At 50.5% G+C, this 20,308-nt stretch overlaps 1 protein-coding gene across 10 annotated transcripts in view; it reads left to right on the top strand.

The window, feature by feature from the left end:
• The window catches only part of CSNK1G1 (casein kinase 1 gamma 1), an 85,262-nt gene extending 64,954 nt beyond the window's left edge, over positions 1-20,308 (top strand). For 6 of the 10 annotated variants that reach the window (XM_072345060.1, XM_072345059.1, XM_072345058.1 and 3 more), the window contains 9 exons: positions 638-872; positions 2,406-2,491; positions 4,552-4,636; positions 6,563-6,711; positions 8,193-8,297; positions 13,290-13,397; positions 13,674-13,780; positions 15,853-15,876; positions 18,747-20,308. In XM_072345060.1, coding sequence (XP_072201161.1) covers positions 638-872; positions 2,406-2,491; positions 4,552-4,636; positions 6,563-6,711; positions 8,193-8,297; positions 13,290-13,397; positions 13,674-13,780; positions 15,853-15,876; positions 18,747-18,801 — 954 coding nt within the window. In that variant the 3' untranslated portion in view covers positions 18,802-20,308. The remainder of the gene's footprint in view (positions 1-637; positions 873-2,405; positions 2,492-4,551; positions 4,637-6,562; positions 6,712-8,192; positions 8,298-13,289; positions 13,398-13,673; positions 13,781-15,852; positions 15,877-18,746) is intronic. The other 4 variants (XM_072345063.1, XM_072345062.1, XM_072345061.1 and 1 more) reach the window with 1 other exon arrangement.

Genomic DNA, 20,308 nt, shown 5'->3' with positions numbered 1-20,308 from the left:
CCAAGGTTGCCCTTCTCCCTTTGGAGCCAGGCATCTGCCCCTTTGCTTGCTTCTCGGTGGTGGAACACAGATAGACAAAAGCTGAAAAATACTCCAACCAATTCTGCTTGACGACTGGTGAGATTAATTATTCTTTTCAGTCGGTGTTGAGGAGCGTAAGGCTTCTGCCTGCCCAGAACCCCCTCCAGGGAGAATTTGGCATGTCTAAGACAGCATATGGGTTGAGGGAGGGAGGTGGTGAGGCACAGAGCAACAAGGAAGGGCTGTGGGTAAGGGAAGAGCTCCTGGTAGCCAGCTTAGTGTGTATAAAATCAGTACAAAAAGGCTGCAGCAATTCTCCCTGGAATCCTTCCAAGAATGCTGTGCTGGTGGTAGCACTACAGAAGAGTCCTGCTCCTTTTCAGATGAAGTCAGGGAGCACAGGGAGAAAGGTGGGATGGCAAATTCCTCTTCCAGCTGTGCAATGGAGAATGCCACCCAGCTCAGGCAGTAACTGCTGCCTGGCTGCTCTGTTGGTGCCACTTGTGCAGTGCCTGTGTGTGCAGCGGGCTGTGGGCAGCCTGAGGAGGCTTTGTAGTGGGCTGCAAAACCTGGCTGCTCTGTTTGCAGGAGTAACATTTGCCTCGTCCTTTTGCAGATCTCTCGAATGGAGTACGTTCATTCCAAGAACCTCATCTACCGAGATGTCAAGCCAGAAAACTTCCTTATTGGCCGGCAAGGCAGTAAGAAAGACCACGTCATTCACATCATAGACTTTGGATTGGCGAAGGAGTACATTGACCCAGAAACCAAAAAACACATACCTTACAGGGAACACAAGAGCTTAACTGGAACAGCAAGATACATGTCCATCAACACGCATCTTGGCAAAGGTCTGTGCATTCAGCATGAGCGTGTTGTGCTGGAGGGCTCTGGTGGTAGCTCAGCATATGGCTCCCATGACCTTCATACCTTGCAGACCACTCAGCATGGCAGTGCCACAAAGTTTTAGAGGGTTTCTTGCTTGTTGGTTTTTTTTTTTTGAGAAGTTGAGACAGCTAAAAGCGTTGGAACTGGAAGCCTTTAATTATGGTTTTTGCTAGGAGATAAACAATAAAGGTAGCAGTCCTGCTCTGATTAGAGCAAGTGGGCAGGCAGTAATTGCCACACTTAGTGGCATCCAAGGAGATCTTTATAGCGCAGCCCCACACCAGCGCCTTTCAGTTTCAGATGTTACACTTTGCCATTCCCTGACCTAATAACCAGTTGGAGAAAATGAATAATGGCTTTCCTTAATGATAGAACTAATTTTAAACCCATCTTCTGTCTCACTCGCTGCCGTGTATCCTTTTTAGAAAATTACATCTTGGTGGCTGAAAGGCAGAAGCCCTTATTAAATGTTTATATTCACTTAAACTCATAAGAGTGGCAGGGCGGTGGCACAGAGAGAGGTCGGAGAGTCTCTCATTTTGAGGATTGAGAAGAGATGGGCACAAATCCTGTTTCTGAGGAGACTGGGGAAGGGATGGAGGAAGTGAGCCGCTGCGGATGGGAACACTGCAGGGCACTGCACTGCCACCACCTACCGGCCAGCTGGCCTCGAGACTCCTTGTGCTCTGTGTTCTGTGCATGGGGGGAGCCTGCTGCCACTGGGAGGCAGAGACAGTTGTTGAGCAGTGCTGGGGTCCCTGCACTGTTGGAGAGCAATGGGACCATTCGTCCAGCAAGCAGTGATGCCAACAAGCTAACCTCCTGCTGCTCAGGTGGCCTCTGCTCTCCCTCATATCCTGTGGCTTGTTGGTAGTATGGGCCACATTGTGGTAGATTATTTTAGAGGATGCTTTTCCCTTGGCTCGAGGCCTCCTTTTTGTATTTTCTTTTCCTCATCTATAATCATAACATCTGCATGGCAACAGCAGCAAGTGTTTCATGAGCAAAAGCAGCACTGAAAGGAGCTATTTTTAACCCTCTGTGGTGCACTGAGCTCCAGAAGCAGCAGGAGATGGCTGGCACTGTGCACACAGCAGTTCCCACAGCTGGCTGCAAGTGTCCCCTGCCCGCTCCTGTGGGGCTCAGAGGAAGTAATCCAGCACATCCTTTGCACACGCTGCTGGGCATGCTGGCTCCCAGCTCCTGTCTCCTAGCTGATCCATGTGTCTTATGTTCATTGTAACAAGTTCCAAGTCCTTTTGTGCAAGCCCTGAGCTACACATTGCATGTTTTAAGAAATATGCAGATGTAGCACTGAGGGACACGGCAGTATTGGTGGTAGGTGGATGGCTGGACTAGATGGTCTTTTCCAACATTAATGATTCCACGATTCAAGTCAGCATCCCTGCGATAGCTTTCTGCCTGAAATCCCTTTTCCTACTAACCAGGCCCGTTTCTGTGTCCACAGCAGTAATCTATCATCTCTTCTGTTGCAGAGCAAAGTCGTCGAGATGACTTGGAAGCCCTTGGCCACATGTTTATGTATTTCCTCAGAGGCAGTCTGCCCTGGCAAGGACTGAAGGTAGGTTTGAGTCTTAGGTTTTGCCCCTTGAAACTCAGGTTTCTGCCCAGGTGTGAATCTGGCAGGGGAACATATGGACAATCTGGGCAGAGCAGTCCTGTATGTCTGTGAATTTGAATGCTAAGGTGTTAGATTTACCTGCAGAGAAGATGCCAGGCCAGAAGTACATTACCTGTCACTGCAGGTTAGTGTTAGCATCACTGAGTCGGTGCAGCTTTGCAGAGAAGATGCAAACAAAGGAGCAGCTGGGACAGGGAGGGCAGCAGTGGGGCTGCTGAGCAGTTGGAGCAGCTTAGCTGTAATGTGAACCTGCCCAGAAGACAATGGTTGTTTGTGGGATTCCAGTTATGGCACACAGTGCCCCAGCTGCATCTGGGCTTGTGTTTGTAACAGGAGCAGTCTGATGGTTTTAGCCTTGCAGAGAGACTTTAGCCTGAAAAGCTGTTTTTCTGGCAGACGTATGGAGCTTGGCTTCCCTCCAGGGACACTGGATGCTCAGTGCTCAGTTCTGGATTGTAAGTTTATGAAATGTCGTGTACAGTGCCGAGGGCTGCGAGCAATTGAGTTACAACAGCCGCAGCTGACATCCATCAGCAGAATGCCATGTGCTGGCTCCAAGGCTGCTGCTGGCTTCATCTTCACTTCTCCAGACCTTCCTGATTTGTGCAGCTACCGTGTTCACCTCTGCAGCTGCACTGAGTGAAGGTGATCAGCTTAGGAGGTTATTAGTGAAGATGGTAACTCCTGTTAGGCCTGTTGGTATGCTGTGAAAAAACAGTGAGCGTTTGGGCTCACTGCTCACACAGCAGAGTGCTGCTGTGGCCGATGGCATGATAGATTTTGCTAAGCTGCTTTGTCACCATCTATCCAGAGTTAGCCTCAGCTTTGCCTTATCAACACGTCAGAAGTGTCAGCAGCAACTCAGAAAGCACAGAAGGGATTTTCAAGCATAGACGTGATCCTGGAAGGGCTCAGAACTTTTCTGGCATTAGGTGCATTTCCTACGGTAAACCTATGAGTGTGTTATTCAATTACATATTTTATTTCTGCTTTAGTTTGAACCTACCTGCTTTAAATCAATCCTATAAATTACTCCAAAATAATTCCAGGTTTAAACGAGACTGCAAAATTTTCCTTGGATCAGTGCTGGACTTAGTGAGAATTAGTTGTGGGCTCCTGGAAGTCTCACATTTCTTTCGCTTCAGAGCACACTCTTCAGCCTGACAATGTGGCACCTTCACTCTTGTAGGTTTCCTCAGCCTACACTTCTGGTCTCTTGTCAATGTTAAGGTCTTAAGAGAACATCTTACAATGCTAATTATATTGCTGGCAGGTCTAATTGGCATATGCTGAAATGGAGGCTGTAAAACCTGTTGTAGGGTGCCAACTAGATCAGAGTGCTCTGCTTCAGGAGTGATTCAGGTGGGAAAACAAACAGAAAAGCATGTCATTTTTGTGGATGACCAGATGCTTAATCAGTGCAAAGTGACAGACACTTTGGAGGTGAAAGAAGTAGCATGGGATATGGGAGAAGTGTGACTGATATAATCTAGCCGCTTGACTCTGTGGTGGCATTCTATGATGCACAGTAAAAACATGACATGTCAAAATTGCTGTCACAGTTTAACTGCTCTTGCAGTTGCTTATGAAGCTGTCATGGTTGCAGATGGCTCTCAGCCTAGGACTGCTCTTTGCTGGAGTGTCAGGATACTGATGTGCTATCCAAGTGTATGCAGCTTTATTTTTTTGCCCTAGGAAAGCTTCCCCATACCAGGACTAGGCTGGTAAGAAATGGGCCATGTGAGTGCAGTGTTCTTTCAAGTACTGAAGGCATTCTGAATGCCTCACTGGATGTTCTTTGCTGACTGCATGTAAAGCACGTGGTGAGAAAAACAGCAGGATAATATACTGTAATCTAGGATGCAGTTCTGCTGCATGTAATGTCACCTCCTACCACCCAGAACCAACATTAAATACCTTGCTTTTCTTTCCATACAGCATGTCGTTTCTCACACGGTTGAACTCTTTCCCCACAATTGTTTTGTCTTTGTGTGCTGCAGGCTGACACCTTAAAAGAGAGGTATCAGAAGATTGGGGACACGAAGAGAAACACTCCGGTTGAAGTTCTCTGTGAGAACTTTCCAGGTAAAGCACTGATGGAGTGTAGTTGGAGACAGATGTACCTTATTCAATATGATAGTTCTGAGCAGCTCTGGCAGAGAGTATTTCACGTGTTACATCGTTCCTCAAGCCGGAAAACAACTGGGGCTGCTGCTAGGAATTAGCAGGGCTGAGAGCTTGTGGCTGTGGCTTGGTACAAGCATAACTTTTCCTATTGTGCAAGCTGGGCAGCACCCAAGTGCCCCATGTCCCTGCTTTTCTTCCTTCCAGCAGAGGACCTTGCTCTTTTCCCTCTCTCAAGTGACTGTGTTGGCTCTACTCAGTTGATTCATTAACAAATGAAAAGATGTACAGGTGCTAAAACTTTAGGTGGCCAGCTTCGAAGACAGGATGATGTCACTGAATTCCACCTTCTAACAACAGCTTTAAGGAGAGCTTTATTAAGGGTGTGCTTCTAGAAAAGCTTGGCAGCTTTTCTCCAGTGAGCAAATGTCCATTGAAGAACTGGAGAGCAGAGCATGAAGTGAAAGTCCTGCTGGGGTACAGTGTAGCCTCCATGCAGTGGGTTCAGTTTTTTGTCTGTGAGGTGGGAAACCTGACAACAGAGAGAGCACCCAGGTCCTCACAGTCAGCCCTGTTCCTGTTGGAACCATTCTCATGGGCTCACAGAATCATTAAGTTTGGAAAAGATCACTAAGATCATCTAGTCCAACCATCAACCCATCTCACCATGCCCACTAATCCATGTTCATGGCTCTTTACCAGCACAAGGAGCAGCAAGTCTGGAAGGAGATGTTGTTCACTCTAGTCTTGCTCATTTCCCAGGCACGTTTCCATCCCAAATCCACCTAGTTCCAGGCAGAAAGGCATCAGATTGCCTGTTGTCACTTGCTTTTTTCCCCATTTCTTCCCAGTACTCCTTCCTCAGAGCTCTGTCACACGTGCAGATCTGGGCTGAAGGGAGGTGAGACAACTTCTTTCCCATGCTTTCCTGAAATCTGTTGGTCCTCCATCTTTCAAAGATAACAGCAGGAGGAGGAAATGACCTTTCTTCTCCTTTTGCCTCAGTGTGACAGACAAGCTGCCAACCATAGGCGTAGCTAACCATCACAAGCAGAGCTGGTTTTATTTTTGTCAGTTAAAGGCAAAAACTGAGATGGTACATCCTGGTATATCATTCCTCCTGTTGATCTCTGCTCAGAACAACAGTCCTGTCCTGGTATAGCAGTCACTGTGTCTACTTTTATTGTCTCTGAGCTGATGTATGTGTGAGTATCCTGTAGGCAGGCTCAGAGAATTGTCCTGTGTTGTTGAGTGTGTTTTAGTGTTTGTTTTTATACAAAGATATAGAGTGAAACTTCCTTTGGAACTTGCTGTAGGGAGGTAAAGCAGCAGCCCCGTGCAGCAGGTGTGGGACTCCAGCATTGTTAGAGAAGCATTTGAATCGATTTGCATTGTGGGCTGTTGCTAAAGCAGTAATTTTTAAAGGAAAGCCAAAGTTAACAGCAGCAGCCCAGACAATTCTCTCTGTGTGAAGCTCAGTGCAGCAACACAGGCCTGGCTTTATAGCAGCTCATTCAAAAGATTCAGAATGAAAGCAAGCTATTATTAGGTTTTGGGCAGGGCCAGGGGGCTGTAGAGAGCTGACTGAGGTTCATCAAGCAGCAGGAAGCTGGGTAGGTCATGGGGGGTGAAGGCCTGCTGGCTATCCTCAGCTCCCATCGATCTGCCTGGCTGAATGTGGCAGAGCCTGGACAGTTCTGGGGATCTGCTCCTGGGAGAGCTTGGAGCACTGTTGAGCTTTGTGCCATGGAAAGGCCTCGCTGGAGTTAATTGAAAAGCACCTTTCCAGTCTGTGTGTATCACATGCCGTGCACTGAGAGGCCTGTAAGTGATCGAGTGATGTGTGCGCAGAGCTGACACTGCTTTTCTTTTCCCCTTCTCTAACAGAGGAGATGGCCACATACCTCCGTTACGTTCGGCGATTAGATTTCTTTGAGAGACCAGACTACGACTACTTGCGGACCATCTTCACAGAGCTCTTTGAGAAGAAAGGCTACACCTTTGACTATGCCTATGACTGGGTCGGCAGGCCAATCGTAAGTTCCTCCTGCATAATGCAGGGCCCTGCTGCTTCCCCACCCACCTCACTGTTTGTTCCAGTAGTGCCAGTTAGTGCCAGTGAGTCAGGATCAAGCTGCTCCCTTCTTTTCTGTAGCCAGCAAGCACAAGCTCAATGCAGTGAGAAGTCCTGGTGCTGTGTTAGGGGGTTCTTGTGGTGCCGTGATTTATCCTAAGGGGCAGATGGCCCCTTGCCATCTCTTTGGGTTTGCACTACTGTGGCACGTTCAATGCTGACTTCCTCCTTTGCAGCCATGAGCAGGACTAGACTTAATTTCTTTTATCCTAACACATGATTTGAGACCTTTGGTAATCAATATCTGAGGGCATCCATCTTACAGCTGGAGCACATACTTGCTTCCTCAGCACCCAGCATAGCAGTTGAGTTGTCACAGAGAAGTACAGGAGATGTGGGCAGGGCTCTGACAGGTGCTCAGAAAACAATAAAAGGCAAACCCATTGTGATTTCTAAAGATCCACGGGCTTACCCTGCTCCAGAGGCTGAGCCAGCTCTAAATATGGCAGGGCAACGTGGGAGTATCCAAGCTCCACTTAGCACCAGATGGAACATAACTGTGATCTCAATCCATCACTCCTATTGTCAAAAGCCATTTGTATTCAGGAAGACCTTGGCTAAAAGATATGTCACTGGGAAATGTGATAAAACATCTAAAGCTCTTCCGCTGGCTGCCCATCTGATCTGTGCCTGTGCTGCAGCCCATCCCTTTCTGTCATTCCACTGATAGCCTTCTTGCTAACAGCCAGTCACTGTGCACCACCAGTGGCAAAGGCAGCTGTAAATTAATTGTCACCGGTGCCGGATCAAGTGCCTTCAGTGCTGAACCTGGTACCGCTGCCAATGACTTCCCATCCAACTATATTTAGCATTACGAATGTTTTCTGTGCGCAGAGCAGTTCGTTTTAGTAAGAAATCATTCCCTTTGTGAATCATGATTTTTCTCTCATCTTTGTTTAATTACAAAGGCAATTGATAAAAAGCACCTTGTAAGACATGCTTGCCATTGCTGACAACTGCAGTGGTTGCTATGGAGATTTTGATGTTGTGAGCAGGGATTGTGACTTTGGTGAGAATAGAGCAGATGAAGCTTTAATTTTAACACATTCTGTTTCTATGCAAGCGTGGTTTTTAAAAGCAACGAGACAATGAGCTGAGGAAAACAAGCCTGTATGTTTTGCAGTTGCAGTAATCTCATTTGCAACAAGCGCAGTGCAGTCTGACACTGGTAGATTCAGGTGTGTCTTTTTACTTCACTTTTCTACAAGATGTTTGGAGCTGGTACCCAGCAAGCAGTCAAAGCACAGGGATCCCATAGCCCTTGCTGTAATTATCCTTGGTTGCTGCCGGTACCTTTGGGCAGCATTTTGATGTCTTCCTGCACTGTTGGTGCATGATGGGAGCTGACCTGACAAGTGTCCTAACAAACACCTTGTTTTCCAGCCTACTCCAGTGGGGTCTGTTCATGTAGATTCTGGGACGTCTGCAATAACGAGAGACAGCCACATCCATCGGGACCGACCATCACAGCAGGCCCTTCGCAATCAGGTGTGTTGGCAGCACTGCCTCACTTGGCATCCTTCTGAATTCCCCTTGGTCTGGAGAACAGAAACCCTGAGCCAGTAGGGGTAGCTGGGGCTGATTCCTGCCTTTGTGGCAAGCACATTTCTTGTTTAATTTAGGAAAACTTTGGTGTGAGCAGGTCTTTGTCAAAGCAACAAATGGCTGAACGAGCAGTGGATTTCCTCCAGATTGTGAACAAATGGAGTGGAGTAAGATGTGTGTGTCCCATGGACGTGCACAGCATCCAGCTCAGGATGCCCTGTACATGGCACCAATGTTGCACAGCAGGAAGGGCTGCCAGCACAGGGTCCTTTGAGGAGGCTGGGCATTGTGGTCCAGATAAACTGCAAGTTTATGAATTTCCCCATTTTTTCTTTCTAGTGGTAATATTGGTGTTGAGAGTCTGGATTTTCTGTATTAGCAGAGGTGCTCAGAAGTTGAGTAGATCTCCAGCCGTTGGCTCCTAGCTGGAGCTGTTGGTGCTCTTACTTCCCAGTGAGTGGTTCTGGGCTTGCTCTGCTCTTCTAACTGCTGAGTGCTGATCTGGCTTTGCGTCTGCGATTCCTGCGCCCACACAGCTCACGCAAGCTGGGCTTTGTGGGCACGGAATTGAGCGTGAGATGTAATAACCTCTCTGGGCTCGACTCTTCCTTGTTCCATGCAGCTGTGCTTGGAATGATAGAACACGTAATATAGTCTACATCTAAAGCCTTCAGCTACAATCAGGATGAGTATTCCTCATTAGAAGTGTTGCTTGTGGGAGGCTGCACTGTTTGAAGCATGTGTGCAGTACTGTATTTATGCATGCTTATTAGTGTGGACTGGGCTGACAGTAGTAGTAAAATAATCTGCTTTAATATATTGCCTGATTAATGCATTAACTCCATTTTGGGTGGCAGTTTGTAGTTGCCTGCTCTGACAAGAGTTCTTCATGCTATGTACAATCAAGGCCATCTTGTTCTGTATTATGGACAATGATGCCTGGCTTCATTTTCAAGCATATTAGTTCATAAATTTTAGTACATAGCACAAAGACAGCTGTCTTATTCACAAAATATTATTTGGACAGCATTCAGTCTTTGTTCTTCTAAGCCTTTCAGTCTTAATCATAGAATCACCAAAATTGGAAAAGACCTCTAGGATCATCCAGTCCAATCTTCCACCAACAACCACTAAACCATATCCCTCTGTACACCATCTAATGCTTTTTAACACCTCCAGGGACAGTGACACCACCTAGGCAGCCCATTCCAGTGCCTGACCACTCTCTTGGAGAACAAAGTTACCAAGGTTGGAATAGACCTACAAGATTATCCAGTCCAACCATCTACCCGTCACCAAGTTCTCACTGAACCATGTTCCTCAGCACAACATCCAAACATTACTTGAACACCTCTGGGGTCGGTGACTCCACCACCTCCTTGTGCAGCCCATTCCACTGCCTAACCACTCTTTCAGAGCAGTAGTGTTTCCTAAAATCCAGTCTGAACCTCCCCTGGCACAGCTTGAAGCCATTCCCTCTGGTCCTATCACCAGTTACATGAGAGAAGAGGCCAACCCCCCAGCTCACTACAACCTCCCTTCAGGAAGTTTTAGAGAGCAATAATGTCTCCCCTGAGCCTCCTCTTCTCCAGACTGAACAATCCCAGCTCCTTCAGCCACTCCTCTCCTGTGCTCCAGACCCCTCACCAGCTTTGTTGCCCTCCTTTGAACACGTTCCAGGACCTCGATGTCTTTCTTGCAGTGAGGGGCCCAAAACTGCACACAATACTCCAGGTGCGGCCTCACCAGATCTGAGTACAGGAGGACAATCACTGCCCTGTTCCTGTTGGCAGCGCTGTTTCTGATGCAAGCCAGGATGCCGTTGGCCTTCTTGGCCACCCGGGCACACTGTCGGCTCATGTTCAGCCGAGCATCAATCAGTTCCCCCAGGTCCGTTTCCTCCACACAGTCCTCCAGCCACTCCGCCCCAAGCCTATAGCGCTGCCTGGGGTTGTTGTGGCCAAAGTGCAGGACCCGGCATTTGGTCTCGTTGAACCTCATCCCATTGGCTACAGCCCAGCTTTCCAGCCTGTCCAGATCCCTCTATAGGGCCTCACTACCCCCATGCAGATCCACACTCCCAGCCAACTTGGTGTCACCTGCAAACTTACTGAGGGTGCACTCAAAGAAGTACTTCCTAACATCCAATCTCAATCCCCCTGGTGCAATTGCAGGACACCTTTGGCTTCTTTTTCTCCTAAACATTATTTAGGATGTTTTGTCATTGAATAGAATCAGTCAGAGAATGGCTTGGGTTGGTAGGGACCTTAAGGACATGTAGTTTCAGCCCCCCTGCTGCAGGCAGGGCTGCCAGCCACTAGATCGAGTAGTGGATCAGATTGCCCAGGGTGCCATCCACCCTGGCCTTAAACACCTCAGGGATTGGGGTATGCACAGCATGGTCCCACCCCCAGCCTTAACCCACTGGCCCTTCCCCTGCTCCTGGCTGTTCCTCAGAGGCAGCTCCTTCTAAACACAGACACCATCCACTTCTAAACACAGACACCATCTCCCCCAGCCCTTCTACCTTGCCTGCCTCTTCTAAAAAGCTCATAGCCCTCCATCACGGTATTCCAGTTATGCAAATCGTCCCACCATGTTTCTGTGATGGCAATAAGATCAAAATTTTCCAAGTGCACCATAGTGTCCAACTCCTCCCACTTATTCCCCATGCTGCATGCATTGGTATAGAGGCACTTCAGCTGGGCTTTCAGACACACTGCCTTCCTAGAGTAGCCTTCCCACAAACCTCAGGGACAGATCTGAGCCGACAGCATTCCCTGGCTCTTCTCTGTTCCTCAGTGCTACACCCCTTCCCTCTAGCAGCTCTGGTTTAAAGCCCTCGCAACAAGCCCAGCCATCCTGCCGCCCCTCCTGGTCAGTTGTGTCAGTCGTGGTTTATTGGAGGTGTGTCGTAGATCATAGAAGCCAAAGACCAGAATGTGACACCACCCATGCAGCCGGTCATCCAGCTGGTCTGTTCTCCTCTTCCTGCCCAGACCTCATTCTCCAACCAGGAGGACTGAGGAGAACACCACCTGTGCTCCCAATCCCTTCAAGCATCTTTCCAAGGGATATAAAGACATTTTGATGACGTATTTTCCTTTCCTGGTCGCATTCTCGTGTGACCCAGCTTGAAAGACCAGGAGGGGATAGTAGTCCTCCAGCTTTATCCTACTCAACATCCTTCTCCTGATGTCCCAAATGCAGGCACCCAGCAGGCAGCAAACCTTAGAGAGCTTATCTGAGCGGCAGATGGGCACCTCAGTGCCTCTCAGCACAGTGCCTCCAATTACTAAGATCCTTTGCCTTTACTTAGCTGCACCAGTTACGATTCAGGTCCTCGGTTGGACCTTTTCAGTGTGATCACCCCTTTCTGGCGCCAAGCTGCTATGGAATGTGTGGATACCTTCTTCTCTCTCCCACGCCAGACATTTTTTATCAGTTTTGGTGCAGAACCAAAAGACAGAAATCTGGCTCTTGTGTCTTCTCATGCCTTTCCTGCAGGGTGACTCCAGGCACTCAGGCCATGCTCTCTGTGTTGATACATGTACAGCTTCATCACCTGACCCGGCCAAGAAAACTGGCAGTATTAGTGTTTTGTAGAAAGCTGTACTCAACATGTTCCTTTGCCAACTTCTAAAACTCCATTTAAATTCTCCAGTTGTTCCTAATCTTGTGACCTGCAGCAACTGAAGAAGAATTTCAAGGGAAGTGCTTCTCCTTTGAATGTTGCCAAGTACAAAAGGATGAGCATTGTCTCGGGCCAATGGAACAAACATTTAACAAGAAGATTTACAGGCCTGCATGAAGGCACGTCCAGGGAAACGCTCCCTATGAAGTGGCTTTGTTGACTGCTCAGGAGAAGCTGCACTGTGGGTCACCCAAGGACAGACCCAGAAGTCACTCAGAGGAAATGATAGTGCTTGTTTTATGGCATGCAAGCAGACTGCTTTTCTGCTCTGCTTCCTTTTGCAAACACACTTGTTCCAGTTTGGTGACCAGTTAGTGTTGTACAAGTGCACAGGAAGGTTACTGGAGTCACCCTTTGCGGAGCTGCTGGCAGCACCCCCCTCTTTTCCAGGCCACACAGCAGCACAGTGGCTCCTCTCTGGCTCTGACCAGGGCTCAGGCTCATCCGTGTGGCTGCAGAGAACGACTGCATCCAGCAACACAGCCATGCCCTCAGTAACGTCACGCTGGACTCCATTCTGTGCCGTTGGCGTGAGGTCTGACGCACATCTGCCTGCCTGTCCTGTGCTTCCCAGCCTTGGCAATAAGTTCCTTTGGCTGATGTTGGGTTTGGCTGCACAGAGGTGCTCATTGCCCTCAGGTGAATGCTGGGAGTGTTGTCATCAGTGCTGGATGACCTGTAAGCAGCCTCATGTGCAAGTGCAAAGTGGTTCTTCTAATAAAATAAATCAAATTCTAATGATTTCCTTGTATAACATTTTGCATTTACTGGGGATGAAGAAGTCAGTGGAAGTTTCTTGTATACTGCACTTCTAAGTTAAAAAATGAGTATTTTAGGGCAGTCAGGCTTGAGTATCCAAACTTGCTGCCATGTCCAGGGTTCTGGTGTGGGACCTGGCAGACAGGGTGAAACCGGCTGCTAGCATCTTTGTTGCTGTGCTGAAACACATGCAAGCAAAGCTGTGCATAGATGTATCTTCCTGGATAGATGTGAGCTTTGTTGTTTATCACCTAGAGAAGGATTGCACTTCTGCAGTGGGTAAAGCTGAAGGAATGTGTGGTTAATACTCGGTAAAGTTAAACTGTAGCCTACCTGAGTGTCTAAATGCCTTGCTGTTTTGCAAGAAACACCTACAGAGAAACAAAACGGACTAACTCACTAACAGATACCCTCTCATTTCTACACCTTATTCACCTTTTGCCCTCTCTTCTCCTTCTCTCCTGCTTATGGACTTCGAGCAGGCATCATCAGATCGCCGAGGAGAGTGGGAGATCCAGCCCAGCCGGCAGACCAATACCTCGTACCTGACGTCTCATCTGGCTGCAGATCGGCACGGAGGATCAGTGCAGGTATCTGCTCCTCCATCTCAGACTCTGTGTGTCACTGAATTGCAGTTACACCTGCCACTATGAGGCCAAATGCTTGGGAAAAGCCAGGTGGCTGCTATAAACAAGGAACGTGATGTGAAGGCTTTCCAGAAACCCCGCGGGAGACAGGAACAGGCAGAAATTCTTTCACAGACTTCCCATTCCTCTAGTATGCCTTGTTGAGATGGGTGGAGATGCATCACGTGGAACTGTGCTGTGAGGGGAGCTTTGTTAATGGGGAATGTGTCTGTGTTTCAGGTGGTTAGCTCAACCAACGGGGAGCTGAACGTGGATGACCCGACAGGGGCACACTCCAACGCACCTATAACAGCACAGGCAGAGGTGGAAGTGGTGGAGGAAGCTAAGTACGTTGGCTTTACAAACAGGCTTTCCTCTGGTGTGGTCATTAATCCTCCTCCTGTGAAACGAGGGGGGGTATCTACCCATGGGGAAGTACTCGATGCTCATGTCCCATGCCCTTTTCCTGCATATTGCTGCTTTTGTGCATGGTGCCTTCAATGCTGCTGCTGCTTTTTACACTTGTTGTGGCTGGAGAACATAACTCTTACTCAGAGCATGTGTTGCAAAGTAGATGGTAGCACAAGTACTGAAGTAACATGAATAGATTGCAGGACTCTCTGAAAGGACAGCATCCTGTATGCTCATGCTGAGAGTGTAGGAGTAGCTTGAGCAGAACTCAGTGAAGAAATTGTTGGTCTGAGTTAACACTTCGTCTGTGGCTGCGGTAAGTAATGCCAGATATCCACAGTGGTATGACAGTAATCCTTTCAGGGACTTGGGGTTTTCTCTGTGAATTCTCTCAGTGGACGTTCAGTGGAAGCTGAGAGAGAAACCAGCCCTTCTGCTCATGGGGAGCCCTGTGCTCGCTGTGAGCAGACCTCTCCTCTGTAGCTTGTGGCAAAGAGTGAGAAGCAACATGCATAGTTGCTGCTTTGACCATTTTGACCTCCATTGCACACGTGCTGCATCTGGCACCATCATGTCACCTTTTGCATGATCCTGAGCATGAGACCTTCTTGCTGCCCCCGAACTAGAGCAGGACCCCAGCAGGTGATCCCAACTCCCCCATACAAGGGGGAAGTGGGCTTGGAGCTGCCCCCAGACTGGTCAGTACTATGACATTGCCCCAGTGCCTGGCTGTGGGCAGACCTGGTGACACTGGTGTGGCTTGGCTCAGGCCTCTGCTAGGAATGATTCATGAAAGGATAAGGAAAACAGGGACGTGTGAGGAAGGATGGAAGTGGCCCTGAAGTATCCATCAGGCTGGAGCCTTCTGTTCCACCTTGTCACTGTTGTGCTGAAGGTTTTTTGCTGTCTGTCCTTCAGAAAGCACTTCTGTGATCTTCCTTGCTGGGAGCTGGGCACGATCCTGGCAGCTATTTGAGCAAGAAGTGGATGTGCTTTCTCCTCCCGGCCAAAGGAGCGAGCCATGGTTTTGATACAGGATTCTCCTAGAGCATGGTGGGGAGGGCAGGTCTTGAGGTGCTGCTTGGAAAGTGGGCAGGTTCGGTGTCACAGGCTGTCTTGGTCAGGATGACTGAAGTGGGGCTTTCCAGGCATGTGCCTTGGGGCAGATGGCCTCCCCAGCAGCTCTTGTACAGGGGAGCATCAAGACAGGTGAAAAGAAGCATGTGTGAGCCATGCTTCCCAAGCTGTGCCTGGCCATTTGTTCTGTCCCTCCCAGTCTCTGTTTGTGTGGCTCGGAATTGATTTTGGAGGGTTTCAGTGGTCGCTGTGAAGGGTGCTCTGCACCAGCAGGTCTGGGGGCTCTTGCTGTAGTTCCCTAGTTCCTTGCTTCATTCGTCTTGCCTCAAGGATGGCTGTCTTCATCTTTCCTTGCATCTGTGATCATAAATCCCCTTGGTTATGAGGAGAGCGAAGGATTTTTAGACTCAAAAGATTGATTTGCCGTGTATCAGTTCAGAAAGGGTTCGAACCAGCTGGATTTGGGGCTCTGTGTTTTGAGACAAGATGCAACACTGGAAAGGTCCTTCCCTGCCGCTCCTGGCTAGCAGAGGAGCTGTGCACATGCTTCTGCTTTGGGGCCCCCTGAGGACACGCTGAACAGCAGCTCACAGACAGAGGTCCATGAGGGGATCCAGCAGTCTCCTGTGTGGTGGCTTGGAGCTCCTACATGATCTCAGGCCCCAGAAAGAGCCTCCAAGGGCCTGTGACCGCGGGGAGAAGGTGCAGTGTTTGTCTGAGGTCTCACAACACTGGAACACATGGTGACTCTCAGCGGCACCGTGGCAAGGGCCGAGGTGGTTGAGGGCTGGGGTGGGTGGGGGCAGGCATGGTGTGTGTCTGCCAGTCTGCACTGCATGTTTGCATGGCTGCAGTGACATGCTTTCATCCCACCTCTGTGAACTAATTGCTCTTTCTTCCTTTCTGTGTTTTTTCTCTACACTCTCTGTAGCTGCCTGAAAATGCTCAACTTGTGGTGAGTCCCTCTCTCCAGTCCACATGCAAGGGGGAGCGGACCAGACTAGACTGGGGTTGGCAAAATCCAACCAACCAAACCATAAACAGGCACAAGCTCAATGCCAGCCCAGGGCTGTTTTGGTTTCGGACCCTGCTGAGCGCTTCTTGGGGAGGGTGCGGACCATGTCTGAGGGGCCACATGAGGCCCAGCAATCAGACGGATGGCTGAACTGATCTGTGCAAAAGACAAATTCTAATCCTTTTCTATTTGGCTTACCATATCCCCCACACTGTAATGTCCGTGAGCAGATGATGTCTAATGGAGCTGGGCAGACTCGGGAGCAGGCTTGCCTAACATCTTGCAGGACTTCCTCTCACAGACGATATGAAGGGAAAACCCTGCCCTGGTGTGGAGGGGAGGGAGCAGTCGCTTCCTGGGAGAGTTCCTACAGAGAAGCACAGCTAGGGCCTGCATAGTTAGCGGGGGCATAAAGCAGTGGCGTTCAGTAGTGACAGTAGTGACAGGAACCCAGCTAGAGCTGCAGCCTGCCGGGTGGGTGGGAGATGGCTGCTTTCCCAGCAGCAGGCTGAGGACTGGCGGAGCACTGCAGCTGAGCTGGTTCTCTGGGAGAACCCGTCCAACCCTCTGGTTTGGGATCAGCATCACTCCAGGCCCAGCTCCGGTGCATGTATCGTTTGTCAGGCTCTTGAAGCTGCAGTCCTGGCCCCGAGGAGGCTGTGAGGTGCTCCCTCCCTCCTTGTCCCCTCTGTGGCCAGGTCTGTGATGCGCCCGGTGCTGCAGAGGACTGAGCTGAGCCTCCAGCATCCCCTTGAGTCCCAGACAGCACCCTGGGGTGGGTGGGAACCTTGCAGAGCAAGGTGGTGATGCCGCTGTGGGTCAGGAATGTCCTTGCTTGATGAGAGACTGACCCGCCTCTGCCCTGCTCTGCATAGGCATTGCCTCCGATACCTCTGGCATCTCTGGCTTCTCTGTATGTCGTAGTCTGGGGCTGTTCTCTTGGGCATTGTCTGCATGCACAGAGATCACATTCTGTAGTTGTCAGCCTGCCTTATCCTTTCGTTTTGGTGTTCTGCCTCTGCCTGTCTGACCTGCCAGGACTTCCTTTCCTGAACCCTTCCCTGGACCTCTGAGTAACACCTAAAAAGACATGAATCTCAAGGGACAACAGCCAAAAGTCAGCCAGCTCCCTCTGTATAGTGCCCAAGGAAACGAGTGCTTCTCGGCCCACTTCTCTCCTTACCATCTGCATGTGAAATCATAACTTGTGCATTGTCATCATCTCTCCCCATAACCATCCCCTCCCTTACTTACCATCACCCATGTCATGAAGGAAGGTGGCTGCCATGGGAGAGAAATACTGCTGTAGGTTAAACCCAGTGAGGGTGGCAGGAGGACTGGGGCAATAACATGCACCACCAGTCCTGGAGCAGGGGGTGAGAGTGCAGGTAGTGTGCCTGCACTGGGTGCACTGGGTGCAGAAAGCTTCAGAGCATGCTGTGAGCGTCAGGGGAGGTCCTGGGGATGGAGTGCTCCCAGCTGACAGGTCACTCTGGGCCTGTGTTCCTGGAAGGACAAGCGTGTCGTGGATTTTCTTGGCTCACCAACTGAGCCTGTTAGGAGCGCCTGACAGGAACCCAAAGGCAGATTGTGACGTTACACTTCCCCTGGCAGTATGTTCCTGCAGGAGCATGCAATGGGCAGTTGCCCACCCACAGCTGTGGCTTTGAGCTCCATGTGTCACAGGGCTGCAGTCTCCCAGCAGACAGTCGGCGCTGGCACACTTGTCCCACGCGGTGGAGTTGCCCACTGTGGCATCTGCGCCCTGAGTTAAGGCTCATGCCTCCGGGACAGGCTCCTCCCAGGGTGAAGGAGAGCATGGATCTGTTCCCCCAGCTCTGAGGAGCGTAGTGCTGACATCTCAGAGCTGATCGCATCCACTGAGAGCAACGTGGAGGTGCTGTCACAGTGTCTTCTAAGGATTTGGGTCTGGCCATTTGTTCAAAAAGCTTGTAGGAAAAAGTGGTGTTTGCACACTTATGCTGCTTAGCTTCACGTCTGGCCTGCAGCCTGGAAAGGTGGGTTTTCCACATCTCTCCAGTGATGGCTGTAATGGCTGAAAGATCCATAGCTCAGGAGCAGAGCTTGCACAGAACTAACACGTTTCCTCTGTGCAGAGGGTTCCTGGCGGCAGGCTGAGGGTGGGAAGGCAGTCACACCTCAGATGCCCAGTCCCTGTGTTAGGAAGGCAGCAGGGCTAGGAAGCCTGGATTTGATGCAGAGCCACCAGTGAAACCACCTCTGCTGGAGGTTCAGCAGCACTGAGCGTTTTTCTCTCCACCTCAGTCTCCACTCTCCATCCTTTTGCTTCTCCTGATCCCTGGGCGCTGCGCATCTCCCTCACTTTAGCAGAGAGGAGAAGCAGGTGTTGTGCACCAAGTAACGCTGTATCAAAGGTGGAAGTTCTGCTTCTCGTGAAAGGTTCAGTAAAGGAACCTGGTCCCTGATCCGAGATCTCTTTGGCACCTGTCTTTTTAGTGAGCGGTGTTGAACCTGTGTCTTGTAGCCGGGGAGCGCAGCCAGGGCGTGCAGCCAGGGCTCGCTGTCCTCGTGCCCTCCGGGCTCCCCCCCAAGGTCTGGCCGTCTGATCCTTGTCCCATTGCTCCCCACGTGGGGAGCGCCGGCTGCGCTCAGCCCCCGGCCCATCCCCGGCCCATCGCTCTGGGCACGTCGGCCGTCCCGGCGCCAGCACGCTGCAGACCTTGCGGGCAGGTCCCGGGCTGGGGCCGGGCAGGCGGAGCAGCCGGTGCATGCGGGGGAACCGCAGTGGGGCTGCGCGGGGCTGACCGGCCTTGTTCTTTGTGCTCCAGGTGCTGCTGCTTCTTTAAGAGGAAACGGAAGAAGACGGCTCAGCGTCACAAGTGACCGGTGCCTCCCGGGCCTTGCAGGAACACCACGTGCACCTGCGGCTCTTGCCCTGGCTAATTGGAAGGGGCTTCTCTTTAGGGGGAGGAGGAGGCATAGGAGGAAGAGAAAAAAAAACAAAAACAAAAAAGAAAAAAAAAAAGAAAAAAAAAAGAAAAACAAACAAACAAACAAGTGACATTTTAAACCAAAAAGAGAAGAAAACGTTCCAAAACAAACCACTCTTGGGTGGATCTGCTGAATGGTCTCCCTCGTTCACTCCAAGCCTGACGCTCCTTTTGGGACCAGGACTATGGCTGGCTCAGGTCTTGGTTGCCCCGGGATGGGGGCTGGCTGGCTGACCCTCCTTCCCGTTGTTTACGGCGAAGGCATCGTTCATGCAAACGTGAGGACTGTGCTTAGTTCCTGCTCACCTTACCCTCCTCCCTCCCCTGCACTCTTTGCTCCTCCGCCTTCCTCCCTCCTAAAGTAAGAAACACTGTAGGCTCAATCGGCTCTGGAGGGGGCAGGAGGATGCGGTCGGGGCAACAGAGTTGCGTGGGAGAAGGGCCTGACTGCTGCAGCAGTACTACACAGGTTCCCCCGTAGGCTCCTTGGGAACAGTTACACTGTAACGTGCAAGCTGTGAGAAATTTGCAATCTACTGTTCCAGTTAGGTTTCCTGGCTCCCCTGCCACCTCCCTCCTCTGACAGTAACAGAGCAATGTGGATTGTTTTAAAGAAACTGACGTTGTTGCACTTTTTATTATTTTTAGCATTACAGATGCACATTGTATCTGTGGATTTCTGCGTGGACCAGTGGTGCCAGCGCAGACATTCAGCTGGGAACGCGTTGGGGTGCAGACAGTGCCCTCGAGTGGGGATGTTGACGACATCCGCACAACCCTTGTGCCAGTTTGGGGTTCCCAGAGCCCGCCTTGGGCCATGCGCTGAGGAAAGCATACTTGAATTTTCAATCACCCTTTCCATCTGCCAGTGAATGTCCCCACCATGGTTTCCTACACCGTGCCTGGCCCAAGCGGCCCACAGACACGCGGCGGCCAGCTGTTGGCAGCAGGGAGAGGCAGATCGGGGTTAATGTAACTGGGAACCGGTGCTTCCCAGACTGCAGGCATCACTCAGTGCGAGGCTGGGCGAGCACACGGCCTTCCCCAGCCTTCCGGTAGGGTGGTTGTGAACACACACCTTCTGCAGCGTGAGGAGCAAAGCTTCCCGGGCGGAGTGGCGAACCTTCACTGCCTTAATACTGATTTCATCTCCAGACAGTTGGATGGGTTTGACTGGAATAGCCTTGGCATCCTCCCGCCGAGCTCCCGCCTCACAGGGAAGCCATGGTTTGCGTGTGGGCCAAGCGCTCAGCTCACAGGGCACCTGGGGCGTGACGGCCTGTGTCCTGCTGCCACGCTTCCCCAACCCGGAGGAGGCTGAGGCTGCTCCCGGACGTGGCGGAGCTGTGGGCAAACTCGGGCAGTTTTCGGGGAGTTTGTGAATAAATCGATGCTCGTGC

This window comes from Excalfactoria chinensis, chromosome 10 (genome assembly GCF_039878825.1).
Source record: "Excalfactoria chinensis isolate bCotChi1 chromosome 10, bCotChi1.hap2, whole genome shotgun sequence".
NCBI classification, from domain to species: Eukaryota; Metazoa; Chordata; class Aves; order Galliformes; family Phasianidae; genus Excalfactoria; species Excalfactoria chinensis.
This window is presented reverse-complemented; position numbering and strand designations above follow the sequence as displayed.